This window comes from Helianthus annuus, chromosome 15 (assembly GCF_002127325.2).
Source record: "Helianthus annuus cultivar XRQ/B chromosome 15, HanXRQr2.0-SUNRISE, whole genome shotgun sequence".
In the NCBI taxonomy this organism is placed as follows: Eukaryota; Viridiplantae; Streptophyta; class Magnoliopsida; order Asterales; family Asteraceae; genus Helianthus; species Helianthus annuus.
The window spans coordinates 21,980,099-22,006,298 of NC_035447.2; the positions used below are offsets into that span (position 1 = coordinate 21,980,099).

Below are 26,200 nucleotides of genomic sequence, written 5' to 3' on the forward strand. Positions count from 1 at the left end.
TGGTTACAAAGCCAATAATCATGAGAGGAGCAAAAGTTCATTTAGGTACATGTAATTTTATATATAGTACCATCAATTCATATCAAGCCAATATGTTATAGTTCTCCCCATATAGTTGGTTTTTTGGTCAGAAACCAAAGATGTCTCATCAAAGATTTTGGTTGTGCGACATATATTGAATCTCATCCACCACACCGCACAAAGATGGGACTTCTAAAAAGTTTGAGAATATGTCGGGTATAAATAATCGTCTATGATTGAATACTTAAAGCCATTAGTGAGAAATTTGTTTATGGCTCATTGGTTTTCACTTTAGTGAATGAATGTTCCCAACATTAGGGGGAGATAACAAGCAGTTGGAAAGTGAAAAGTTAAATGAATTATCATGTCATCTTGATCCTTAGACTATAAACTATGAACTAGAAGTTTAAAGTATAATCCATTTACCAATATTAAAGAACAAGTTACCAGACAAGTTCACTGACCTAAACAGAGTGACTGAGTAAGTCACATAATCAACTGCTTATGCTCCAGTTATATTTGTGTCCCAAGAGGACAACCACATATTTTGTAATGAGTCTATTGCACGCCTGAAGCGTGGTAGACTAGTCGATTCCAATAATAATATTCCTCGAAAATTGGAGCAAGTAATTAAGATGGTCAAGTCGAGGTTATACTAATAGGATCTCCTGCAGAGACATTAGACATGATGGTTCAAGAAGAACCTCAGGTACTTGAAAATAAAGAGATCTCAATAAGTTGTATCATGTCTAAGATATGTATGGAATCGAAATAAAAATCGACGTCGTTATACATTTGTATATATTGTAGCGCTTAAATGATTAAATGATGAGGATCAAGATTTAAGATCTGCCTACGAATGAATATTAAGAAATGATTAGCCAAAATAGAAAGACGCAAATAAGGCAGAGTTTAGTTCTCTAATGAAATGGAAAGTTTCTGGACCAACAGTCCATACAACTGAAGTTGTAAAATATGTTGGATACAAAAGTGTCTTTTACGCGAATCATGTGAAAATCAAACTAAGTGATATAAGTCAAAATCGGTGGCACAAGAATTTTCACAAATACCTATGATTGATTATGAGAAAACGCATTCTTCAGTGGTGGATGCATTGACTTTTAATATCTTATTAGTCTGGTAATATATAAAAGAAAATTGACACGCATCTTATGAAAGTTATGTATCACTTGATACTAAGTCATATAAAATAAGTTCTCGAGAATATTATGATTATTATATAAATTCAGATCTGAATACATATACATGTTGTATATGTTATTGAATTGAATATAATTGGAACTCCCCATGAGTATCCTAAAGCATTTGAGTGCTTAAGAGGTTAATTGAAACACCTTATGGATGTAATTATAGTGCACCAATACTCCAATAAACATACATAGAAAATGTGTACCTGGTTATTATGGCATCTCAATGTACACTGTGTACACACATGGTACAATATGAATTTTGGAGATAAAAGCAAATGTTCTTGATATTTTTACATATGATTAGATATCTATGTGTTAAAAGGGCAAGTTTATATAGCAAAACTTCTAAGAGTGAAAGCACATACATATTTGGATAAGATGGAAAGAATTCCCTCATGGATTGATAATGCTAGAAGCATTAATGATGTCAAAACCTCAAGAACGTACTATATCAAGTTCATAGAATATGTATGGGCTAAAATAGTTAGATCGAGTGTTATACAACTCGAGATATTTGCAGAAAGAGCGATATAAGTTTGATTATATTAGCCATGTTTTATCGACGTTCTACTTTTAAAAGTTCACTATAATCGCAGTTTACAGTGATGATGTCTAGGCATCATCGAGAGAAATTGTCGAGCTTTTAGAGGGAGAATTTTTGAATGACCTTGGCACGGTCTAATTATTACTCGAACTGCAGTTCGCGTATATATGTAATTATATTTTACCAATCCCCCAAGTACATCTAGAAGATGATGTTTGGATATTTAGTATGGACATAGTTGAACCTTAAAGTATGTTAAAGGTTGTTAAGTCATTTGTTATAAGAAATGCCTATTATCATCTCCTATCAAAGTAGAGATTCTCATTCTAGAAGTACCATCGTTAAATGCATAAGTGCATTAATATGTTTTGCTGGCTATGTATGGTTATAATATCTTTCACTTGAGCTTATTGTCATGATATAACCTGTGTCAAGCGAAGAGGCATTTGAATGAGTTCAAAGAAACATTTCAGGTATAAATGATATTTGATTATATTTTACTAACCCATCAAAACAAGTTTGGTTAGTCTTGTAGATGAAGGAATGTAACAAAACACAGTAATGGAAATATGATAATTTTTGGAAAGAGGCACCTAAAGTCTCGTTAGAAGATTATACAACATTGCTCAACATAAAGGATTGCACATTAAGGGATCAAGCAACAAATCATTCGCTACAAAGGCTTTATTCGACTTTCAAGGAAGATGGACACACGTCACTTAAATGATACATGTTAAAATGAGGGGGAGACTTATTCAAGTTGCACTCTTTTTCCCTTGACTAAGTTTTGTCCCATTGGGTTTTCTTAGTAAAGGTTTTTAATGAGGCAACATATCTGATCCAAAAGTATCAGGGGGAGAAAATGCGCGCTGCACTCTTTTTCCCTTAGCTGAGGTTTTGTCCCACTGGGTTTTCCTAGCAAGGTTTTTAACGAGGCAGCATCACCAAGCGTATTAAAGAATAGTATATCATGTGGATAGTCAAGGGGGAGTGTTATGAATGTATCCATTATGTAGTGACTATCCACCTCTATCCTATCTCTTTGGTTACTATTGTACTAATGTAAGGGCCTATATATAATGGCATTTGTATATGAAGTTGAAATCAATCAATAAGAAATCCATCTCCCATTCTCCCATTCTTCTCTATACATTGCTAGTAGGTCGTTGTTTTACAACAGTTTGTTAAAAAATGAGTTATACTTGTCAAGTGAAGTGTATCACCCGTGAAAGTTGTTATTAATTTTTAATTTTCTTATTTATGTTATTTTAATTCCAAACAATTTAGATCCAAGTAAATTGGAAGTGATTGGCTCCCATACATTTTCAAGAGCAATCTAACAACACAAATCTATAACTAACCAATTACAAAACATCTTCTCCAAAACTGTATTTCTTTTTACAAATTAAAAATAATTTATGATCTTAGATCCCATAAAAGAATTCAAGACTTATTATGCAGGCATCAGCATCGGATACGGTAAGGTTTTTCTTAAATTTTTCTAATAATTCTTATTTTTGTTTTCGAGGAATTAATTTGTTTCTGACATCAGAAACAAAATGGAGAAGCCATGCACGCAGAGAAAATGGATCGTGTGACACCAGGGCAAAGGCAAGAGCAAAGGGTGGCGGAGGCTCCAAACCAACCTCACCCACCCGCCTCTGCCGCCCCGGTTGCCACCACCAAAGGTAGCAATACTAGCGGTGCAATTTTGGAAAATGCTGCCGCGTCGGTTTCATCCGCCCTTCAATCCGCAAGGGAGGTGATTTCCAAACATTAGCCACATCCATATTTTTCAACATCTTATTTAGTTTTTTCATATTATTTGTGACCTTATTGTCTTTCATTTTCCAAATTCTTTACATGTACAGTTTTATTTGGAATCTATTCTTTACTCCTTGACCCTCAAGTAAAAGACCCTTTTACCCTTTAATTCTCACATTAATGCAATGGTAATTTGTCCAGACTGATAAATGTGTCATCACTCATCTCTGTAATGGCAGCAACCCCATGAGTCAAACTTGAATGCAAGACCCACAAAATCAATATATATTCATGACACTAAATTCCTAAATTAATTTAGGGTTCATGATGCATTATAGATGGATTCGACCGGTTCAAAAATTATATGTTTTGAAAAATGGGATTTAGTGGTTCGTTCAGTTCACGCTTTAGAACAAGAAACCGGTTGTATAAACTGAAACGTCCGTTTAACTTTATTATTTAGTTTTTGTTTCATTTTTGAAAATAACGTTATTTTTCTAATTTTAACGTTATTTTACTAATTTCGTGAAAATAACGTTAAAAGCTGAGGAAGGTTAATCATGCATCATGTGGTGGCGTTGATAGCGGAAAGACAAAAGGGTACATGCACTAATCGGTCTTTGTCCCGATTGCTGAGTGTTATTTGCCTTATGTCCAAGGCTTGATGCAAAACTACTATCGAGCCGAGGGTCTCACTGGAAGCAGCCTCTCTATTCCTACGGGGTAGAGGTAAGGCTGTCTACATCTTACCCTCCTCAGACCCTACCTTTACTTTGCTATTGGTGGGATTTACTGAGTATGATGATGATGATGTTTCATTTTTGAAATATGAAGTTATAACGTACTCGTTTATAAAAGAAAGCATTTGGTCGATCCGGCTGACCCAACCAACCCGGCCCAACCCTGCCCAAAACTTTCGTCAACACCGTCTGAAATGGATCGTAAACAGTACTAAATAAAAGTCAACAATCCCAGAATCTTGCAAAAACTAATGTTTTAGTTCTTACTTATCAAACTCAATAATCAAGATTTCATTAAACAACATACATAATTCTAACAAGAACTAATTATTGATTAGTGATGTAATCGCACCTTAACATCCTATTTTGAGAAATAAAATCGCCAAACTACTACGAAAACTAACGAAGGTTACTGACCATACACGAGTCGGTAAAGCCTGCCTCGTCACGAGCTCGGATCTTCTTCAACAGTGGTTCAGGTGAAGATGAAACCGGCGATGTTGATGCAACTGCCCACGAATCATTAGAGTTGTCACTGCTGAAATAGGAATCTATTACACCATTCGGGCTTGCAGGGGCAAACTGGTACTTTCGCTTCTGGCTTACGAAGTGGTTACTTCCATGATTATCAGATACTTCCAGGATAAATTTCACGCATTCGTCTACTTTTTCCTGTCATTGTTTACACAAACTTCAGATTTCGAATATTTAACATCGGAGACTGGTAATTTGATCTGAGCCCGCGTTAACCACTTGCTTGACGCGACCGGCCCGTTTTGCCAGGCTTACCCCATACATTAACTAGATAAAATAAGATAGTATTTAAAATTTCCGTTTGATATTTTTCTTCTCTACAAAGAAAATCTTTGAGCCCGTTTAGGTAAAAATGTCGAAGAACAAACCTCACTAATTTCAAGAAAATCTTTGAGCCCGTTTAGATAATCGAATGCATTATCGGGATCAACCTCCTTGATCACAAGGGCCATTGTCGCAGCTGCAATAACGGATGGAAGATAATCCAGATACCTTGAATCTGCATGTGTTTTACAAAGATCAGCCACTTCATTATCATAATTCAAAAAGCAGAACTGCAGAAGAACATCCAAACACCATTTTCTGCAGCGATAAACCGCTTTGTTATGACCGATTATTTTATTCTGATTATCTCATATCATATAACCACTTACGAAACGAATTGCCAAACACCCCCTTACAACAACTATAAATGCATATTCACAAACTTACCATTGACAACAGCAAGAACAGTTCTTTCACACCTCTGAACAAACTCTGAACATTGATGATGAGCGATCAAACCAAGCCTCCGCATAATGTAATCTGTAAACGCAAATGGGGTCACTGGATTCATCTTCCATTGAAGAGAATCAAGCACAAGAAGCTCCATTCTCATTATAGTCTTGGATTCGAACACAAACTTCGCTCCTTCTACCTAAACAACACCCACAAAACAAAACCCTACATTAATAACAAAATATTCACATTGGCATTTCTACAAACACCTAGAGTGACTCGGCTCGGCTCATGGACAGACCAAGGCAGCTCAGCTAAACAAGCTGATTTCGAGCGAGCTTTTTTTCGACCGAACCATGAGCATTGAGCTTTTTAACAGCCCTACTGGACTGCATTAATAACAAAATACTCAGTGGCATTTTCAAAAACACTTGAGGTGCCTTAATAACCAAATGCTAACATCGGCATTTTCACAAACACCTGGAGTGACTTGGCCCGATTAAAGATTTGAGCTTTAACTCAAACGAGCAAGTCACGAGCCAAACCGCTCTAGGATAGGCTTATTTACAGACCAAGACGGCTGTGAGTGGCGATTTCGAGCCAGCTTTTTTCAACCGAACTGGGAGTGGTTTAATAACGAAATACTCACATCGCCCATGGCTTGGGCTTGGCTAGCATACATACCAAGCCAGCTCAGCTCAACTAATAAATAAACCAGCTGATTTCAAGCAAACGTTTTTCAACCAGACAGGCGAGCTTTTAAAACACCCCTACTATCTACTGCAATTACAACAAAACAGTCACATAGGCATTTTAACAAACACCTATAGTGCATTCAAAACAAACACATACTTGCAACTCCATGAGCACAGGCGCTTGAATCTCTTCAACTTTCGAAGCTAACGACAAGCAAGCAACAGCAGCAAGCTGATTCATCCACGGCATACTTACACTTACACCCCTCTTAAAACCCCCACTCAACAAAAACCTATCAAAATAATCAACAGCCAAAACAGTCGTCATTGCAACAAACCCATAACAACTACAAACCCTAATCATCCAATCAACCGATTCTTTCCTCAAATCTATCAAACCCCCTTCTGAATAACAATTCTTCTCTTTAGACAAAAGACACGAAAGCTCATCTTCATCCCATGATAAATCGTGCTCAAAATGCGTAAAAAGATGATCTTTTTGCTTCGAGATTTGACTTTCATGGTCAAAATTGAAGTCTGATTCGTGTTCGTCGCATAAAAGATGATCGTCGAGAGGGAATGTGGGGTTTTGGGGGTTCATGTTGTTGGTTATTGGATGAGTGACATTGTTTTGGGGTGTTTCTCTCTCTAGAATGGAGTTTTAGAGAGAGAGAGAGTTTTGATTATTTAGAGAAGTGGTGTTGACTGGGGAAAATGGAAGGTAACGGCAACATTTGACCGTATCTACGGAGATGATGGTGCAGCTTTTTTCCTTATTTTATGCTCTTTGCTACATCTTTTGATTTCTTTCAAAATGGTCCCTTCACTTACTTATAAATTCTTTTTATAAATAAGTAAATAACTATTTCCAATATTTTTAGGAGTTAATTGCCCGGATAGTCTTTGTGATTTACCATTATTCATGTTTAGTCCATATCTTTTTAAAATAGCATGTTTGCTCCCTGTTGTTTAACAAATTGTTACTCGGATAGTCCCTACACTAGATGGATGTTAACTATTGGTGTTAAATGAGCGTGAAATGACCAAAATGCCCTTACTAATAAATAAGGGTGTGTGGAGCGGGAGTCGGCAAAACTCGGCAAACCGTTTCGCTGAGCGGCAAACACCGCCGTCGAGGTTTTGCCAACGCGGCGAAGGTTGTGGTGCGGGGATGGCATGCCGATGCGGGGAAGGTGATTGAGAGAGAGAGAGGGTATTGTGGGTGGGGTCCATTCCTATCTCAACCAATCACAACTTTTTCCTTTTTTTTTAAATAGTTTACCACTTCACCAAGTGTCTAAACCATTGCCAACACTTTTCACCAAAGTTTAAACACTTTTGACTGATTGACATAACGCTCTGATTGGTCGGTTTTTTGGTTTGCCACTCCAAAGTGTTTAACCACTCCTTACACCCTAAAACATAAAAAAAAAAAAAAACAAACCTACCCCCTCTCTCTTTCTTTCTCTCTGCTTTTTGCCCTGGAACACCATGAACGACCATAAACCACCACCTGCAAACCTCCAAAGACACACGCAAGAAATAATAAGGGGTCACCGGAAAATTGCCATTACAAAAACCTGTGTTAAATCCTAACCACAACAATCAAACCCCCACAACAACACAAATGAAGAAACCAAAATCCAAACAAGTATGTATACAGAGCCGCAACACCGAGGTTCAAGAAATCCAGTTACTAGAAAACGGATCGAATTTTGAAAACAGAATCTGGTTCAAATCCACTATCTCTACCTCCGCTTCCTGCCAAATCTCTAATCGGGTGAATTGATGAGAACACGTACTCACAACACGCAGGGTGTACGAAGTTCCAGCAGCTTCCGATATTGAAGAATTTGAAAGATGGGTTGAGGCAAGCTGGTTATTAAGAATATGATGAATATTCAGATGGCTTCGTTGCCTCGTTCTTTTTGTGGGCGGGATATACTTGGTGCGACCAAAACTGGTTCTGGAAAAACCCTAGCTTTTATTATTCCTGTAAGTTTCTATTTTTAACACAGGTTCTTGTAATGACGATTTCCCGGTGACCCCTTATTTCTTGTGTGTGTGTGTGTTTGGAGGTTTGTAAGTGGTGGTTATGGTCGTTCATGGTGTTCCAGGGCAAGAAGCAGAGAGAAAGAAAGAAAGAAGGGGGTGGGGGTGGCTTTGTTTGTTTTTTTTTTATGTTTTATTTATTAGTAAGGACATTTTGGTCATTTCACACCCACTTAACACCAAAAGTTAACCCCCATATAGTGTAGGGATTATCTGAGTAACAATTTGTTAAACCACAAGGAGCAAACATGCTATTTTGAAAAGGTGGGGACTAAACGTGAAAAATGGCAAACTACATTGACTATACGGGCAATTAACTGTTTTTTAGACTTAACTTCATTCTGCTCTTGCTCCACCTGGGTTTGATAGTTTTAACGTTTAACGTTTTTTCTTCAATAGTTAAAATGGTCATTTCCCTCCCTATAGTTATTATTTTCCTATGGTTTGACCCAGACCGATTGTTCGGTGCGGAATGCATTAGACCTGGCGGTTGAAAGGATGGCTAAGGTTATGAGATTAGATGGTGACGACAGTTTAGAACTCGAAGCAGGTCTGAGCCCCTTGTTTCCTTCTACCTTTTTCTTGTTTTTGAGCAAGATTTGAAATGGGTGAAACTGGGAACGATTTAGAACTCGAAGAACCTGTTACAACGGAAACGGTTTGAGCCGCTCATTTCCTTCTATCCCAAAGAACCTTTTACACCAGAGATATTATCAGGAAACGATTTAGAAGTATGGCGATGGTGGCAGGTGGTGGTGGTGGTGGTAGAGAAGGTAGAGAGGGGTAGGGAGGTAATGATGGTTTAACAGAAAGTTTTGTGGTGGACGATGGCGGTGATGACAGGTGGTGGTGGTTGGATCATGATAGTGGTCGCTTACAAAGAGAGGGTTCTGGTGAATGATGATGATAGGTGAGGTATAATGATATTGTATATATGTATATTAATAAAAGTAATATAATACATATAATATATAGTTAGAAAATTATATTTTAAATGTTAATATCAATAAAAGACAAAAACATGTTTAAGGAATTAATAAAATCGAATACCTATATGTAAAATTACAGAACTATACTTACTTTTAACTAAAATTTTCAACCAAGTTAGAGTCAAGAAGCAATAATATTAAAAGCTTAGTGAGTACTTTGGCCATTTTTAAACTATTGGGTCAAAAGTGTCAAAAGTTTCAAACTACATAGAGTTAAAACTTAGTTAACTATTTTTTATATTTACCTACTTATAACAATTAACAATTATAATGATAGTCACAATAATAAAAAATGAAAATTTACTAATTACTAAGAGCAAATTGCAGTTTTCGTCTATCGAGTTTGCACTAGTTACTGTCTATCGGGTTTGCACTAGTTACCGGTTGAGTTCACTCATAACACCTTAAGTGCCTAATGTTTCATATCTTAACAGATATTGTCCCTTCGTCTAACGTCGGTCCACAGAACCACTAGTTCCCCCTCACATGATCCTCACGTGGGGGTATTTTCATCTTTCCCCCTTATTTGATTGGTCTTCTTCTACAAAACCTTAATTTGACACCATTCCTCCTGAATTAACCCAATTTCCTTTCATGACATCATTGTTACCAAATTCGTCGTATAGGATGTCGAACTCAAGCTCCAATTGGCATGAGGGGTCTAATTTGTATTCAAACATGAATCATGAGCCTCCAGTTTGTTCTAGTGGGTCTCTTACCTTGCTTTCGAACTTCATGGAAGGATGCAAACCTAGGTCGTCGCTTTCACTATTGTGTAAGTATCCTTAATCCTAAGTTTTAGGAATAATGGATTTTAATAATATCAACTATTAGCCGTTGGACAGCAACAGTCCCAACTTCGAAAATAATCAACGGTGGTCCCACCTTTTCACATATTGTAAACCAATGGACCTTTGCTAATAGAAAAGGAAAAGGAGACAAAAAGAAATAAGGTTCTGTTAGCAAAGGCCTATTGGTTTACAATATGTGAAAAGGTGGGACAATCGCTGGTTATTTTTTAAGCTGGGACTGTTGCCAGCAAATGACTAATAATTAGGATTATTAAAATCCATTATTCCTAAATTTTATCATATTTTTCTACTTAAATTTTATCATATTTTTCTACTTATATGATCTCTCTGAATTTAATTAACAGAGAACATGGTGTGGTTTCATGAAATGGTGTGATCCTCCAATGTGTCGAAGGTCAAAAAGTTGATACATGGATTGTTAAAAAGAATGAACAAACATTAGTAATTTTCAACTGCAAAGGCTAATGAAGCAAGAAGGCCAAAGATTATATTAGTTTTTAGTTGGTTTTACTTTGTTATGTACTTAATGACTAGTAGATTGGTTTAGGTGTGCTATGTTTAATGTTATTTAGTTGTTTTATTATGACTTCAAGTTGATTGATGAAAATATTATGTAAAGTGCTTTTGATTAATGAAAATGCAGTGTACTCTTGAAACTAAATGCTTGCACACATGAACATAAAACTAGTAACCAGATTACCCATACACTAAAACTTTCACAAACCTAATGACTCGTAACAATAACCTATATAACCATGACCTACATAAACTACAACATCATATAGTCACCAACATTATTTCCAATGACAATCATCATTTGACCAGTCTAAGTCTGAGTCATGCTCGTCTACGTTTGGATTATGGTACTCGGGCTCCACCTCCTTTTCGGGACTATCATAATCAAATGACCATTTTACCCTTTCTGACTAAACCTGCATAAACCAAATGAACATTGACTGTTTTACCCTTTCTGAACAAACCTACATAAACCAACTTGTGCGCATACCATTAAACCTACATGTCCATTTGAGCTACAACCTACATGCCATTAAACCTACATACTGACCCATTTAAGCTACAACCTACACACCATTAAACCTTTATACAATATAGTATATATTTTGTTTCGCGAGTACTTTTTTTAACGATGAACTTCATTATAAATTAAAGTCGACCCAAACCAAATCAATATTGGACACTGTGACAACTGTCAAAATTGCATGCATCCGTACAATTATTAGACAACGATTAATGCTTAATGACTGTGCTGGATTACAATTAAGTACTTGAATTGCTTCCTGATTATTACCATATACATACATGTGCATCATATATTGCAAATGACATATCATTACTGCATACAAACTTTGTTGACTCGAATGATGCACGAAACACCGGCAGCATAGTTATCAGACAAATCAGAAAATGCTGACGGAGTTCAGTACATAGACAGATATGGTATTGAGGTACAAAATGAGCCAGAAACCAAGTATTACACTAGTATAGTGTGTAGGAAAGTAAGGATCACAAAACTGCCTTCCTAGTGATAGTTTAAGTGTCGGAAAATGCCTAAAACTCACATAAACTGCAGAATTCTGCAGAAAATCAGCAAAATCAGCATTTAAACATTCTAATATCATGCAGAAATATGGTTAAATGGTCCTGAATGCTTTCCTAAGTGTCGGGAATCAAAACTGTCACAAAAGGTAACATAAAGCACACTAAACTGCAAAGTTTAGCACCTTAACGAACCGGTAACCAACCAAACAACCGGACACTACCCGAAACACCAAATTTTCACTAGAAGCATTGTTTTAACATTACCAAGCTAGTTATGGTCCCCGAACATCATAACACATCATATATCAACTAGTAACTAAATAACCTAACTAAATACTTGAAATCTAAACATAAACTAACTAATTGGTTGAAACCTAAGCCTAGACCCCCCCCCCCCACCTAGTAAACGGCCAACATGAGGCCTCACCATGGATTTTATTTTGATTTGATATTGGATCTTTTTTCTTCATATAAGACACTAGGCTATCACCCGCGAACATCGCGGGGTAGAAAAAATTTATATTTGGATTAAAAAAATAATACATAAGTAATACTTATAAACTAATGAGTGGATTTTTTCCTTTAGTAACAAATATTTTTTTTTCGGTTTGAATAATATTCACAATTGGCGTCCATGTGTGTTTAAAGGTTTCAGTTAGAATTATTAACTTTTTACATGGGGTAACGGCATGAGGAAAGTTTGTTCGCTTTGTTATTATTTTAAAATGCTTTTATTGCAGAAAGTTTACAAAAATAAGTTAGAAGTAATGGGTCGTTTAAAATGTTTGGTGAATGTATTTTTTTTGGTTCGCCTTCTATTGAATCAATTTGGGCAATCATGTCTTCGGCTCCAAATGATTATTTTGAAACCTTCTACAGGCAAAATAAAAAGGTATTTTCATAATGGCCCAACTTCCCTTTGACTCACACAAAATATGTTATGCAATTTATGTTGCTTTGTGATAGTTATGTATTAGTGAAATAACTTAACACAATAAATGGAAACAATAAGAAATCGTTTAAAAAAATACTATACTCTTATGAATATGTGAAATGTTATTCAAGTAGTGTTTCAATAAAATTATAAGTGACTGAGGTTACTTACTGTTAGTAAACACCAACATATGTAAGGTGATATGATAAAAAATAACTAATAACAACCATTCTAGTAATAACAACAATTCAAGTAATTTTTAGTACACCTATTAGAATGAAAATTCAATTCAGACACATATCATAAATGTGTGAACACTTCTTTGTAAACCACATTAGTTGTTGTGTTGGTAGGTTTGCCATCCTTATCAAGAATTAACATCTTCACACCTTCCCTTGATTTAACTCTTGACAATGCTACATATAGCTGGCCATGTGTAAAAACGGGCTCTTTTAAAAACAATCCAACCTTAGATAAAGATTGGCCTTGACTCTTGTTGATCGTCATAGCAAAGCACACAGCAACAGGAAACTGTCGTCTTTGAAAAGCAAAAGGAATTTTTTTGTCGGAGGGAATCATGCTAATTCTTGGTATGAATGTTCTGGTTCCGACATTAGCACCTGATATAATTTCAGCTTCTATGACCCTCTTTCCAAGAAATGTAACCTGTAACCTTGTACCATTACACAAACCATTTTGCTGATCAATGTTCCTAAGAAGCATAATTGGAACTCCAAGTTTTAAAACCAAACGATGATTAGGTAAACCAGATATCTTTAAACCATTAAGGACATCAGGTGAATACAACTCTTGTTGGAATGAATCGATACCTTTCTCCGTCGCACATATACTATCAGAACTCAGGTACTCTGTTGGTTCACCAGGAAACAATTCTAGTAGTCGATCATTTATTTCATGTACGACCTCGTTTTTTGGTGTCAGAATCGCCCTTTCAGAAAAATAATCTCGATCCTTATATCTTTCAAGAACAGATGGATATACAAATGGAATTAAACTTTCGATGGGATCCAAAGAATCTGTGATTAACAAATCAGATGGTATTTCTACAGTTGCTACACCATCATTGTCCCCTCCAACTTTACCCTCGCCTATATCAAGAAGCCATTGGGCAAATCTCTTTGTCGACTCGATTGTAGATGGTAAAACACCAACAGTCAATCTCATGTTTTTGGTCAAAGTAAGTAACTTGCAATGGGGCCAGATATAGGAAGAACTCAATGAAGCGTTAACAATTTCTTGCCTACTTCCGTTTGGAATAACAGGAAGAATTTGTCTAAAATCACCACCAAAAACGATAACCTTACCTCCAAACAAAACATCCGACTGACAATTGCTTTTATCGACAAAAATATCTTTTAATGTTCTATCTAAAGCTTCAAACGCATGTCTATGTACCATGGGTGCTTCGTCCCATATAATCAACCTAGTTTGTTTAAGCAGATAAGCTACATCACCATCGGGCCTTATGTGACACATAGAACTCTCATCTAAATTAATGGGGATGTGAAATCTAGAATGAGCCGTTCTACCTCTTGACATTAGAAGTGAAGCAATACCACTTGAAGCCACATTTAAAACAATCTGCTCCCTCGACCTAACGGTTAAGGCTAACGTCTTCCACAAAAACGTCTTCCCGGTTCCTCCATATCCGTAAACAAAAAATACACCTCCTTTCTCGCCTTCAACGGCTGTCATTATCTGATTATAAACATATAGTTGTTCGTCAGTCAATGAAGATTTTAGACTATCCAACTCACTCTGTACCTCAGGAACACTAAAAGACAGTTCTTCGTCAACCAGACGATTGTTTCCAACTGCAAACGAATCGTAATCAGGATAAGGAATTGTTGGCCATCGTGTCAAAGAGGACCCATTTCGAATGAGGTACTTCTCAATCTCCACCAATGTCTTGTTCTTCAATCTGTCATCTGACATTACAAGATCTGTACAGCAAAAAGTAAAGCCATTTAAAATATGTGGGAAAAACTAACTATGAATAGTATTATGCTTAATAAATCAAAAACAAACCTTTGTTCTTTGTTTCTTTTCTCGTTTTATATAAAATGTCATCCCCCAAGTATTTCCATGTTTGTTCGAAAACAAATTCAGGTCTTGATAATGTGTTTGACAACAGCAAAGTGACAAACAATGCACGAATATACCGACCATCTCCCGTAAAACTGGCTTCTTTAATAGCTTCGATGTATTCCATGTCATCGTCTAACAAACCCATTGCATAACATGCATCCCTGAAGGTTGGAAACAATTGGCCATCAACAGTTCTAATTTCTTCAAAGGATCTTGGTCCTTTGACTTTGTTTAAAAGAATTCTAAGAAAATATGGTTCACCCAAAGCAGGGGAAACAGAATGAATGCGTCCAATCTGTAATAATTTTTTTTTACGTTCTGCCCAATTTCTATCCTTTAGTTTCCAACAGAATTTTGTAGGAAACTCAACATATGTAAGCTTCCGTGCTTCCTCATTATTTATGTTCATCTCCATCCACTTTAAAAAAATTGATGAAGAGACTGATGGCTTGTCCAACACTTCTTCAATATCATCTTCGGCACCAAAAACAACATTTTGTTGACCTTCCATATGAAAAGGAAGCCTCATAACTGGAGGAAACCTATAGTGAACTTCATTTGCAAATATTCTCCAAGAAGCTTCACAAGCGGAAACGTACCTACAATCATAATAAGCTTTTATCTCATCCTTTGATGTTTTTTCGTTTTCTGTACCGTCTCCATTTGACACCACAAGCGATGCTTTGTCTGGACCTTTATTAATGTATTTAAACAAATATTTGATAGAACCCGCTTGATTGCACCATTCTACATTAATGTGAGCTTGGTATCTTTTCAAAAGAAGCGGATTATATGGAACGACACTTCTGTTGTCCAATTGAACTTTGGACTTGATAATGGTGTTTCCATTATCTCTTCTTCTGTATACAGGGAAACCTTCAGCATCGGTAATTGTTTCATTAATGAATTTTTTTGGAAATTTTTTTGAACATCTATTATCAACCATACAAGGACACTTGGGATTTGCATTTCCACATGGGCCATGAATCATAAACTCGGATACAAGAGCATAAAGAGCGGGATCTTGAATCTTATTTGGTATCTCAGCAGATATGAATTTGTCTATGTGATCAACGGAGAGAAGCTTGGATTCAGGTTTCAAAAAAATACAAATGTGAGCATGTGGCAACCCACGTTTTTGAAATTCAACAGTATAAACCGCTACAAAAAAAAAATTAATAGTATTAGAGTAAGTGTAACAATTTAATACTAAAAATAATAATAATATAATAATAATAATAATAGTAATAATAATAATAATAATAATAATAATAATAATAATAACATTTACATTGTATTTATACCTGCACTTAGTGCTCCAAGCACTTTCTTGTCTTTCAAATCCTTTATAATTGAATCCAGTTTCATCTTAAACAAACGACACATAATATCTGGTCTGTCCTCTTGCTTAATAGAAGTATTTCGAAGGTATCGGATAATCTCTGGCCACTTAGGATTACATGTCACCGTAATGAAAAAATCAGGATACCCGAACCATTTGCAAATAGCCATAGCATCTAGATAATTTTGCTGCATATATCGAGATCCACCAGTAAAAGATGATGGTAGTACTAACCGTACCCCAGTGTTAGATAGATCCTCTTTTCCTTCATTCTTAAATTTCTGAAGATTTGTGTATGATTCAGACCTAAGATGTTTTTGTTGAAAACGGATATAATTAAGTCTTTCACTCTCGATCATGGTATATGCATCAACCAAAAATTGCTGGAACAATCTGCGGGCATTTAATATTACCGAAAATGAAGTTGATCGATCTTGGATTCTATAAGCAAAGAATTCTCTCATTGTACACTTGGGACCAATTTTCTTTAAAGTACTTATACCATCCCTATGAGGAATGTCTATTCTATATCCGTCATCACCATTGGGAAAAAGAATTGGATACTGAAGTGCAAGATATGATGGATGAAGTTCACTTATTCGTTGAAGACCTTCAGTGTGAGACTCAACAACAATAACACGATGGTCAACTATTTCTTGGATACCACCAACAATCAATGCAGCAACTTCAGAAGATGAAGGCAAGTTGTAAGTACGACCATCAAGATCTCTTTTGTAAATGATACGAAGTTTGAAGTTCTCATTAGGATTATCAGTGAAGTGGTTTCGTGCTATTCTGTAACTTTTAACCAACTGATTATTATTATCCAGGAAGTCTTTTAAAAACTTTATGAGATGAAGATCTATTTGCTTTAAATGCAAGTCGGACTTATTTGTGGAGTCACTGTGAATTAAGAAAGACGTGTTAACTAAATTTAGCACATAACATAACATCTGTGTATTGGTAAATAAAAAAAAATAAAAAAAACAATAGTTTGTATGAAATACCTGAACAACTTATTTCTATTTGAAACTTCATTCTCAGTGTCATAAATATAAAGCTGGGAGAACTTTGGCTGTTTTCCAGGTGCAGGTACCAAACCACCTAATGTATGAAAATTCTGTCCACTTATACGGAATACATAAGGTGCCCTCCCACTATTGATGCTTGAATCTACTTTTCCACCCATGGATGTGAATGCGAACATAGAATTATATCGACGGATATTCTTTAGAAAATACTTGCTGTTTTCATTAGAATTTGCAAATAGATCCTTGTATATTGAAGAAGGCTCTTTCAAATCCGGAAGCTCCACTTTTCCATAACCACAACATAAGCTATAGGTTAACTTACCCAATGTAATTCTCCCTTTACCACCTTCGTCAGTCCATAACAATGAATCACACATCTCACATTTAAGGCTTTGATTACCGTGATCCAAATATTCTAACATAAAACAAATTGATCACTGAGTAATGAATAAATTAACGAATACAGTATAAGTAACTAATAAAAAAATAACAAATACTCAGAATTAGTATAACCTGTTGATACACCCTTACAAGGGTCTTGGATGGGTGCAAACACTACATTCTCATCATCAGACGTAAGATCTAACATTGGAATAGGATCAATACGGCGTTTCTTAGGTAAAAGCTTTTGTTTACCGGAATTCAACTTTGTTAACGTTGAAGAAGATTGACCAATGGAGTTACTGCTTTGTGTAACAATGTTTGACTCAATAGAAAACCGAGTACTTGTAGAAGTGGTAAATTCGTTATTCAAAGGAAGACCACCTACTGAATAAAAATACAGTAGCTACTGAGATATATTTAGCAATACATAAAGTCTAAAAATTTGTAGACTATAATGGGAAATAAAAGTTGATGAGATAACATACTTGTCGTGATGGTACTTGATGATGCTGATGTGTTTACATATTTCAAGTTCCGCACGGTGTGAAAATTATTAGATGATGAAGAAATATTTGAATTATAATTCTCTTTGTCGATGACCTGAGACCGATTATTGACTTTTGAGCGTCCTCTACTAACAGGACCAGTAGTTTGTTTCTTTGAATTCGAACGTTTGCTATCAAGATAGAGCTTCCGCATTTTTCTTCTTTCTTTAGCAAGTAATCCTGAAATATTCAATTTAATAAAACTCTATAGATTAGATCGTATTCGTGTAAGAAACTAATATAACAACGTAAGAAGTGTAGTGACTGAGATAACATATATTAAGTTAGTTTAAGATATGACATACCATTTGAGTTATAACTAATCGAAACTGAATCATTTGTACCTAATAAATTATGTATATACAAAATCAATAAGCACAACATATGATATGAAACCGTTAAATAACTGAACAAAATGAAATATATAACATACCAATAACTGTTTGAGGTGTATGAGCGAATGATATACCTAGATTAGTGGTTAAAAGTTGTCCACAAAATATAAATATATTTATATTGTACAATAAATGAATTTATAATGATCCAACAATCAATAAAAACTTGTAATATAACAATTTTACCATTGGAAATATTGGACAACGGTGTTCTTGGAAGCGTACCTAAACACATAGTTTTTAACGTGTGATTATATATAGAGATTACTAATATCAAATGGAATACATGTAATTGTAATTGTTAACAAAATCAATTGTACTAAAATAACTTACTGTTAGATGATTCCCCGACTAAAGTATTATCAATCAACGGTGTATTTTTAAATCTTCTCTTACTTGCCATTTGCTGTATTCATAAGTCAAAGCAGACAACATACGTTAAATTGATAATAAAAGGATATAAAGGAATAACAAAATCAAAATATAATAAAGTGTTAATTAGGTCGGTTAGGCAATTGTTAAAAGCCCTAAAATGATGCATAACCAATTCGTATGAAGTATGACTACATTTTTTACTTCACGTTTGTAACTTGAAAACAGTTGCTGATATAAGAAATGTGGATGGAACCTAATAAAATTGACAATAAGAAGTTAATAGGTGACTCAATTGGTTTAGTGTGATGCAATAAGGTGATGATTAATCTGTAATATGAGTAAATCTGCATATGTACAGGTTATTAGTACTTACGTAACCGTGTATTTTGAGAATATGGAATGACTGGATGATATAAGGTGATGATCAGGAATCTGTATTGCATTCAACTTAAAAAAACAATTTTACAAGCATCGGATATTATAATTTAACAATGTTTAAAACTTGAACATATAACATAATAAGAGTTTTGCAGATACCTGAGAAATGAGGTTATGTAGAATCGTTGGTATGACGACGAATAAAAGAAAAAGGATAGCTAAAGACGAAAAAAAGATACTGTTAGATGCTTTGACAAGGAATTCAAGTAAGTGGTTGATGAATAACAAAAATGATAACTACTTTTATTCAAACAATGAACTTATTTATATAACGTATGTAGGATAACTAATAATTACATTCATAATATATAAGGAAGTAAATTAAACTAATTAATATTAAAAATTTCGTTACGTTAAAAAAAAATACGTGGTCTTTAATTAGAATATTGTAATTAAAAGAATTATTAATTACTTGTATTTACAATTAGTATAAAATAATACACGCCTAATTTAAATAAGGTTTTAAATTCTTTCCATATAGTGGTGTTTTATCTATATATAACTCATATGATAGGTTGACTAAATATTGTAGAAACAAAAAATTCGATTGCTTTTCCAGTTTTGAAGTTATTTAATATATTTTTAATATTAATAAAATAACCCGAAAATGTATGTAAAATTTATAGTTCATCCATTTTACAAAATTAAGTTCACATAATATGTAAATTAATTTGACTAATAAGTTTGTTTGTTTTTTTGTTATAATTGAAAAAAGGGGTGTATTTAAGTAAGTTGGGCTATGATTGATTATGTATAAGTGTTATATATGCAAAAATAGTCTTTTCATAATGGCCAAAGTAAGTTTTCCCGTACACCTTTTTTTGATGTATTATTTGTTACTTACCAATAAAAAATTAGAACATATATGAAATATAACAACGCTATATGAAATCAGTCACATTGAATTAAGATAATGAAAACATAAAACACCGAACATTTTGCAAACATAAAAAACCAAAAATCCAATACGATATTATCCATAAATATAAAAAACAGATATTTATTGAAAAACCCAGAAGACAATTCGACACAAAATACGGCCCCCTCGTATTATCAGATGAGAAACGGATCAGGATGGATGCCTTCTTCAAGAAGCTTTTCCTGTTACAAATTTCGAAAATAGTTTGACAATCACTACAAGGAGTGTTAAATATAAATATAGCAAATTAAATTTCTTTCCATTTATTATATGGAAAAAAAATATATTACCAATCTATTATTCACGCGGCTGCAATGCTTCATCAGAAATTCAAAACTTGTTAGTGCTTCATACCAATCTTTACACACACTTCTGAACCGAACAACTGATTTGAGTGGGAGCCTAAAAAAAATTTCCATTACCAACAATTCAAATGGCATATTCTCCATGATACAAGCAAACCTAGGAAAAAAAACACACATATAATAACCAACTAAAGTACTTCGTTATCATAAAACAAAAGAGAGTAGGTATTACAAAAGATATTTCGATAATACCTTATAGAAGAAAGAGAAAAAAACTATAGAAGTTGATATGTATTGAATGAAAACATTGTTGTTAATTTATATGAAAAAAAATTATAAATGGAATGTATATATATATCATTCATTACAAGATTTTGTCATACGTGAGATTATATAATTGGGATAGATATATGCTAGGAATATGTGGGATGAGAAATTAATTATTATGTTTATTATAATTCTTTAATATGTTAATATTATGTTTGAAAAATATTGCAAACTTATCTTCGAATTTGTCATAATTATTGAGAGAAGGATTAGTTTGCTCATAATTATTATCATCAATCAATAAACTAATTTACCGAATTTTAAAACTTTCCAAAAATGAGAACAATAATTTAAGAATTATTAAAAACTTGGAAGGTGTATTTGCATATACTTAATTTAGGAAAATAATGGAAAACCTATATTATATCATAAAAGTTTATAAATATGTATTAACTATGTGTATTAACATTAATTTTAAATGAACACCAAATCTTCGTATTTTAATTAAGTGTCTAAATAGAACTTTAAAAAAGGCCATAAAATATAGAGCAACCTAAATTTAACCGGGATTCAATGTAGACTTTAGAAAATTTAGGATGTGTTATAAGTTTATAACATTAATTGTTGTCTAATAGATAATTAATTAGAATCTTCCTATAGTAACAATATCATAGTAAGTTTGACAACCTACCAAGCGTCCAAACAGTTATCATTCATAACATCATGACGCAAACATTCCAAATCCGTAAAGTTAAAAGATTTAGAAAACATGATTGAGGAAGTTGGAAAGGGAAAATACTAAAACATGTACATAACATGCAAAAATAAGTGTCTGAACATGTCGTTAGTGAATCTAAAGTATCATACCAACAAAAACGGCTAATGTACTAATAAGTAAACACAAAAGGATAAGAATACTGTTTTTAACACCCAACACATCCGATCAAGCACCACCACGTCAACGGTAAATCAAGATACCTTTACTTTTTACGTATACCATATGAAATTCGGAACCTTTGACTAACTTTTTGTCTCGAACAAAGTTCTTCATACCAGTCACGTTATAGTGCGGATATCCTTCAGAGTGCTCGACACCAATTGACACGTCCCAAGTAAAACCGGCAGAGTCCTTAATAATCAAATCCCTTTTACGATCCAAACCGTGCAACTGTGCCCACTTCTTTTTTAGTCGCTACGAATAAAAATAAAATAATTAAATATTTATATTGGTTATTAAATTGGTCATCGATTTATAATGAATACAAAACAACACATGCAATTGCAGAAGTAATATGTAAATTTCAAAAACTTACATAATGATTGTCAACGCGAAATACAACCGGTACTTCATCGTCCGTACTCTCTTCAACACCAACTACCGGAATGGGATTAGGCAAGTCATCATCAGAAATATCAATCACCTCATTTGTAGGTTCTTCTTTGACAACACAAAGTTCTGGTGGTAGAGTTAGTAGGGTGGGTTTGCAACAGAAAACACTAATCTCAAATGTATGCAAATCAACCATTTCAAAAACGACCAAATGATGATCAGTAATAGACATCTCCTTCTTGATTCGATTCCAACCAGTTGTAATATAGATATCATTGTCAAAAATATCCATACGAACGAACCATTTCCGATTACAAGAGGAACGTACCACAACAGGATAATATGGACAAGTTGAAAGCATCTTGTGATCAACAAACAACCTACTCACATACTACACGTGATATGCAAACATATATAAGTTCAAACGTTCAAAACAATTATTCACTTCAAAATTTTAAACACATAGAATTTAAAATGGGATACGTACCATGCAGTTATCACGGTCCCAAGGATTTCCAGGTTGGTAGTAGAAATACTCTCCCGGCGCAAGATTTATGTCTTGATAAAAGTAGATGAGACGAAACGAAGATAAAGCTTCTTCATATTGGAAAACCACCCAGGCAGATGACGGTAACTTCAAAGACGTGACCATATCAAGCCACCCGTTATACAGAAAGTAGTCGCCTGCAATCTTAATAATTTTTACTTTGAAAATCATCCCATCGACAGTGCGGATGACAGCATTCTTAGATGGGTAGTTGAATGTTTTAATCCAGTCGCCATATAATGCCGGAAGTTTCTATAAAGAAACACAGTATGTAATGTTAATGTTAATTATAACATGAATAAGCAACAACCATTAAGTAAAAATTGAATTATGTTGGTCCAAAATTTTATAAGATTAAAACTAACCAACGATTTTCTGTCCTTGTTATGGACACGAGCAGCAAATCCATAAACCATTTCGTTCTTCCTACTTATGCCTTCAACATGACACCATTAGTTTAATATTTATAAAGGCAAAAGATAATAGTAAAATTGTAATACTTCAAACAGGATGTTAAAAAAATATAAAAAAAAAATTATAAATAAAAAATGTATCTATATAATCATGAAATCTAACCATTAACAGTTAACCTAATCACAACAAAATCCATTAATAAAAACACGAAATCTTCAAAATAAGTTTATGTCTAACCGAATACTTTCGATAATTGTACCATAACAATATAAACAACTTTATAAAAGTACAAGATTGCAAACATAGATTACTAAACTACAGACCAAACGATTCCGATTGTTGTTTTGGTTTACGGTTAAATGAGAGACAAATTTAACATCAACAAACACTTAGTATCTAAGATTATACATACTTAAAATGTTATACCAAAAACTCGTATAAGATTCTAGACATTGATTACTACCCTAAAGAACAAAGATTTTCGAGTAAAAAAGATGAAAAAAAATACACAAAGCGGGTATGAAATCAAACATTTAACCAGAATTAAAAGATGAACACAAAAAAACGATCCAGATATGCGATTGAATCTAAGGTAACATAATCGCAGATGGAAACCTAACTATGAATGTATGATATTACCGATGAAGATTTTGAGATATTTTTGATGAACTTGTTGAAGATGAAGTATGCCTTGGTTCTTGTGTTGAGAGATTTAGAAAAGGTGAGATATTGTGGTTATTATTACTAAAATATCTATTTATAATAGTCCGGTTAACAAAATGGTTGGGCGGGTCGGGTATTAGTCCTCTGTCTCGCGGATACATGTTTAAGGTTTGTAAGTTTTAATTAAAAAATATATAATGTATTGAAAGTGATTAATATGTGTATCCATGTACATTAGATATTTTAAATTTGAAAATGCAAACTTATACAATATGCAATTTATATTTCTATCTATATAAATGTAATGTATTTAAAGTGAGTACGGGAGTTTTTGAGAGTTAGGTTCATTCATTTGGATGTAGTGCTTTCCTTTATGTAGGGATAACCACATGGACCACTAAAGTCACCCCACTTTGGTTAGTCAAAAAGAAACTTTTGGACCAATTTGGGTATTGGGCGTTTTGTTTCAAAAGCTATTAGGATTGTTTTTCAAAATTATTAAAGTTTAACGCCCCATGTAATGGGGTTGGCGGCTTTTTAAGGCGTTATTTTGCAATGTTTTTTTAAAAATTTCGCCCCACAACGGATTGTCTTATATATAACTTTATTAACTCGGGAGAGGGGTAATTTTCCATTGACAGTTATCAACTTGAAATAGAAAATTAGTTTATAATAATTGTATAAGGTGATAAAAATATTCTTCTCAAAATGGGGCAACATCTTTGTGACTGCATGAACAAATTGTAAGCTTTTAATAATATGTCAAATGGTATCCAAATAGTGATTCTTAAAAAGTGTCATTTAATCATCAAATTTTTAACTAAATGAGGTTAATCAACGTTAATCAATTCGAAAACATAAATATAACTTGGAACATCGAGGAGAGGGAAAATTATATTTGAATTACAAATACATATAGCAAATTAGTAAACTAATTAGTGTCTTCTCTCCCTTCCTAACAAAATCTTGTATTCGGTTTAAGTCAAATTAAAATTTGGCATCCATGAGTGTTTAAAGTTTGTTATGTAATTATTAACTTTTATGTTTCGCGTTCAATACAATTATTATAATGTTTGGAGATTAATGTTTAACGATAATTGTGGTGTTAGAAAATAATATCTATAATTTTTAAAAATAAATAAATAGAGATTATACTTCAGGAAGTTTTGTTTTTTTATTTTTTTTTATTGTTTCAGATTCACTTACGGTAATTAATTATTTAAAGAAGGAATATCACCACAATGTATGCAAACATATGTAATTTAATAAACCAAAATTTTGGACAAAAATAAACATTAAAAGCAATAGACATAATTCTATTAATATTAAGGTAACCAAAATATAAAACACAAGACACTTAAAACAAATAACTATAATTCGATAAACAAAACAGAAAATACTTTCAATTTAAATCCATTTTCCTAACGGAAAGGCGAAACGATTGTCTCCATATATAATGCGCCTTTAGGTCCGTTAAAGCTGTTAAAGTTGTTGAATGTAGTTCAAAGATTCGTTGGACATTTGAACTTCAACTGTATCTCCCCAAATACTTGTTACCAACCACTTATTCTCTTGAATTATATTCGTCCTTTGGTGCGGCTCCAACTGTTGAACTTTGCGAGCATTGCTGAAAGTAAAAAACCGTTATCCAATCATCATCTTCGTATTTCACCAATTCTGCAATTACCTCATCAGAATATCGCACAAGAATGCCATGTAGCTTGTTCGAAATTGTTATAAAATGCACTTGGCAAGGATTCGCTTGAATACGTTCAGGAAAACGAAGAATACTGAAGGATTCAGATACAACATCAAATGCAACAATGTTACATTCACCAGGAGGAATCCAGTAATTAGAAGCAGTGAAATAAATTGTGTTGCCTGAATAAATTCCAGTCGACCATGAATAAAAGTTTGAACCAAACAGACATCCTTTGATGAAACTCAGATTTCTCCATGAATCATTATATCGTGAGTATACACGAGCTGTAACTGCACCTGCGAAACAGTTAATATGAAGAACCTTCAGATCGTTGTTCTCGTCAAAGTACATCCCACCCGTATCGTCATGTCGACCAAAATAACGACTAAAATAGTCGTCCGATATCAACTTAAAACGCCGAGTTGTTGGATTCCAAAGGACGAGCTGATTCGCATCAGTCCGCCTAATGCAAACTAACATCAGTCCGTTAAACGATGCTATAATTAGTAGTCTTGATGGCTGGACATCGTATGGAAAATTGATGACTTTTCTGGTATCGACCTCCAAGTTGCCAGATAGTATGTCGTCAACGACAATGGTATGTTCATCCAAAGACAGCAGCTTCTTTTGTTGTAACTTTGAAAGTCGTCGTGTATGTATTAAAGCAAACTTTGGTGTAGATAACTCATAACACCATTGTTTGCAAACACACTTGAATTGAGAAACTACCTTTGAAGGTAGTCTCGATAAAATTTCTTCAAACAACATGTCATCACCAATACGATCCATTATCCTTAATACGCTGAAAACATAAAAAATTTAAAAATTGAACAAACAACGATCGCATATAAACTTGTTGTA

At 34.0% G+C, this 26,200-nt stretch overlaps 2 protein-coding genes across 2 annotated transcripts; both read right to left on the reverse strand.

Moving 5' to 3' along the window:
* Positions 1–4,547: 4,547 nt before the first annotated feature.
* Positions 4,548–6,964, reverse strand: LOC110911018 (cyclin-D3-3). The gene is made up of 4 exons (XM_022155582.2): positions 6,384–6,964; positions 5,526–5,730; positions 5,183–5,313; positions 4,548–4,952 (listed from the first exon to the last, which is right to left on the reverse strand). The coding sequence occupies exons 1-4, from the start codon at positions 6,825–6,827 to the stop codon at positions 4,680–4,682; spliced, it is 1,053 nt and encodes a 350-aa protein (XP_022011274.1). The 5' UTR covers positions 6,828–6,964; the 3' UTR covers positions 4,548–4,679.
* Positions 6,965–12,873: 5,909 nt separating this feature from the next.
* LOC110913425 lies at positions 12,874–22,976 on the reverse strand. The gene is made up of 11 exons (XM_022158257.2): positions 22,926–22,976; positions 22,501–22,812; positions 21,997–22,404; positions 21,681–21,875; positions 18,713–18,785; positions 17,925–18,164; positions 17,569–17,820; positions 17,032–17,470; positions 15,987–16,927; positions 14,623–15,843; positions 12,874–14,537 (listed from the first exon to the last, which is right to left on the reverse strand). The coding sequence occupies exons 1-11, from the start codon at positions 22,974–22,976 to the stop codon at positions 12,874–12,876; spliced, it is 5,796 nt and encodes a 1,931-aa protein (XP_022013949.2).
* Between the last annotated feature and the right edge of the window lie 3,224 nt (positions 22,977–26,200).

Bases quoted from the DNA above. Each gene is read 5' to 3' on its own strand.
- LOC110913425 (XM_022158257.2), bottom strand. From the start codon at position 22,976: ATGGTTTATGGATTTGCTGCTCGTGTCCATAACAAGGACAGAAAATCG. The intron at 18,165-18,712 runs GTAAGTTATTTT...TGAATATTTCAG, and splicing joins AGTCGGGGAATCATCTAACA to GATTACTTGCTAAAGAAAGA. The intron at 17,471-17,568 runs GTTATACTAATT...GTTTTATGTTAG, and splicing joins TTGTAAGGGTGTATCAACAG to AATATTTGGATCACGGTAAT.
- LOC110911018 (XM_022155582.2), bottom strand. From the start codon at position 6,827: ATGAACCCCCAAAACCCCACATTCCCTCTCGACGATCATCTTTTATGC. The intron at 5,314-5,525 runs GTAAGTTTGTGA...AAACACATGCAG, and splicing joins TGTTCTTGCTGTTGTCAATG to ATTCAAGGTATCTGGATTAT. The intron at 4,953-5,182 runs GTTTGTTCTTCG...AAACAATGACAG, and splicing joins ATTTTCTTGAAATTAGTGAG to GAAAAAGTAGACGAATGCGT.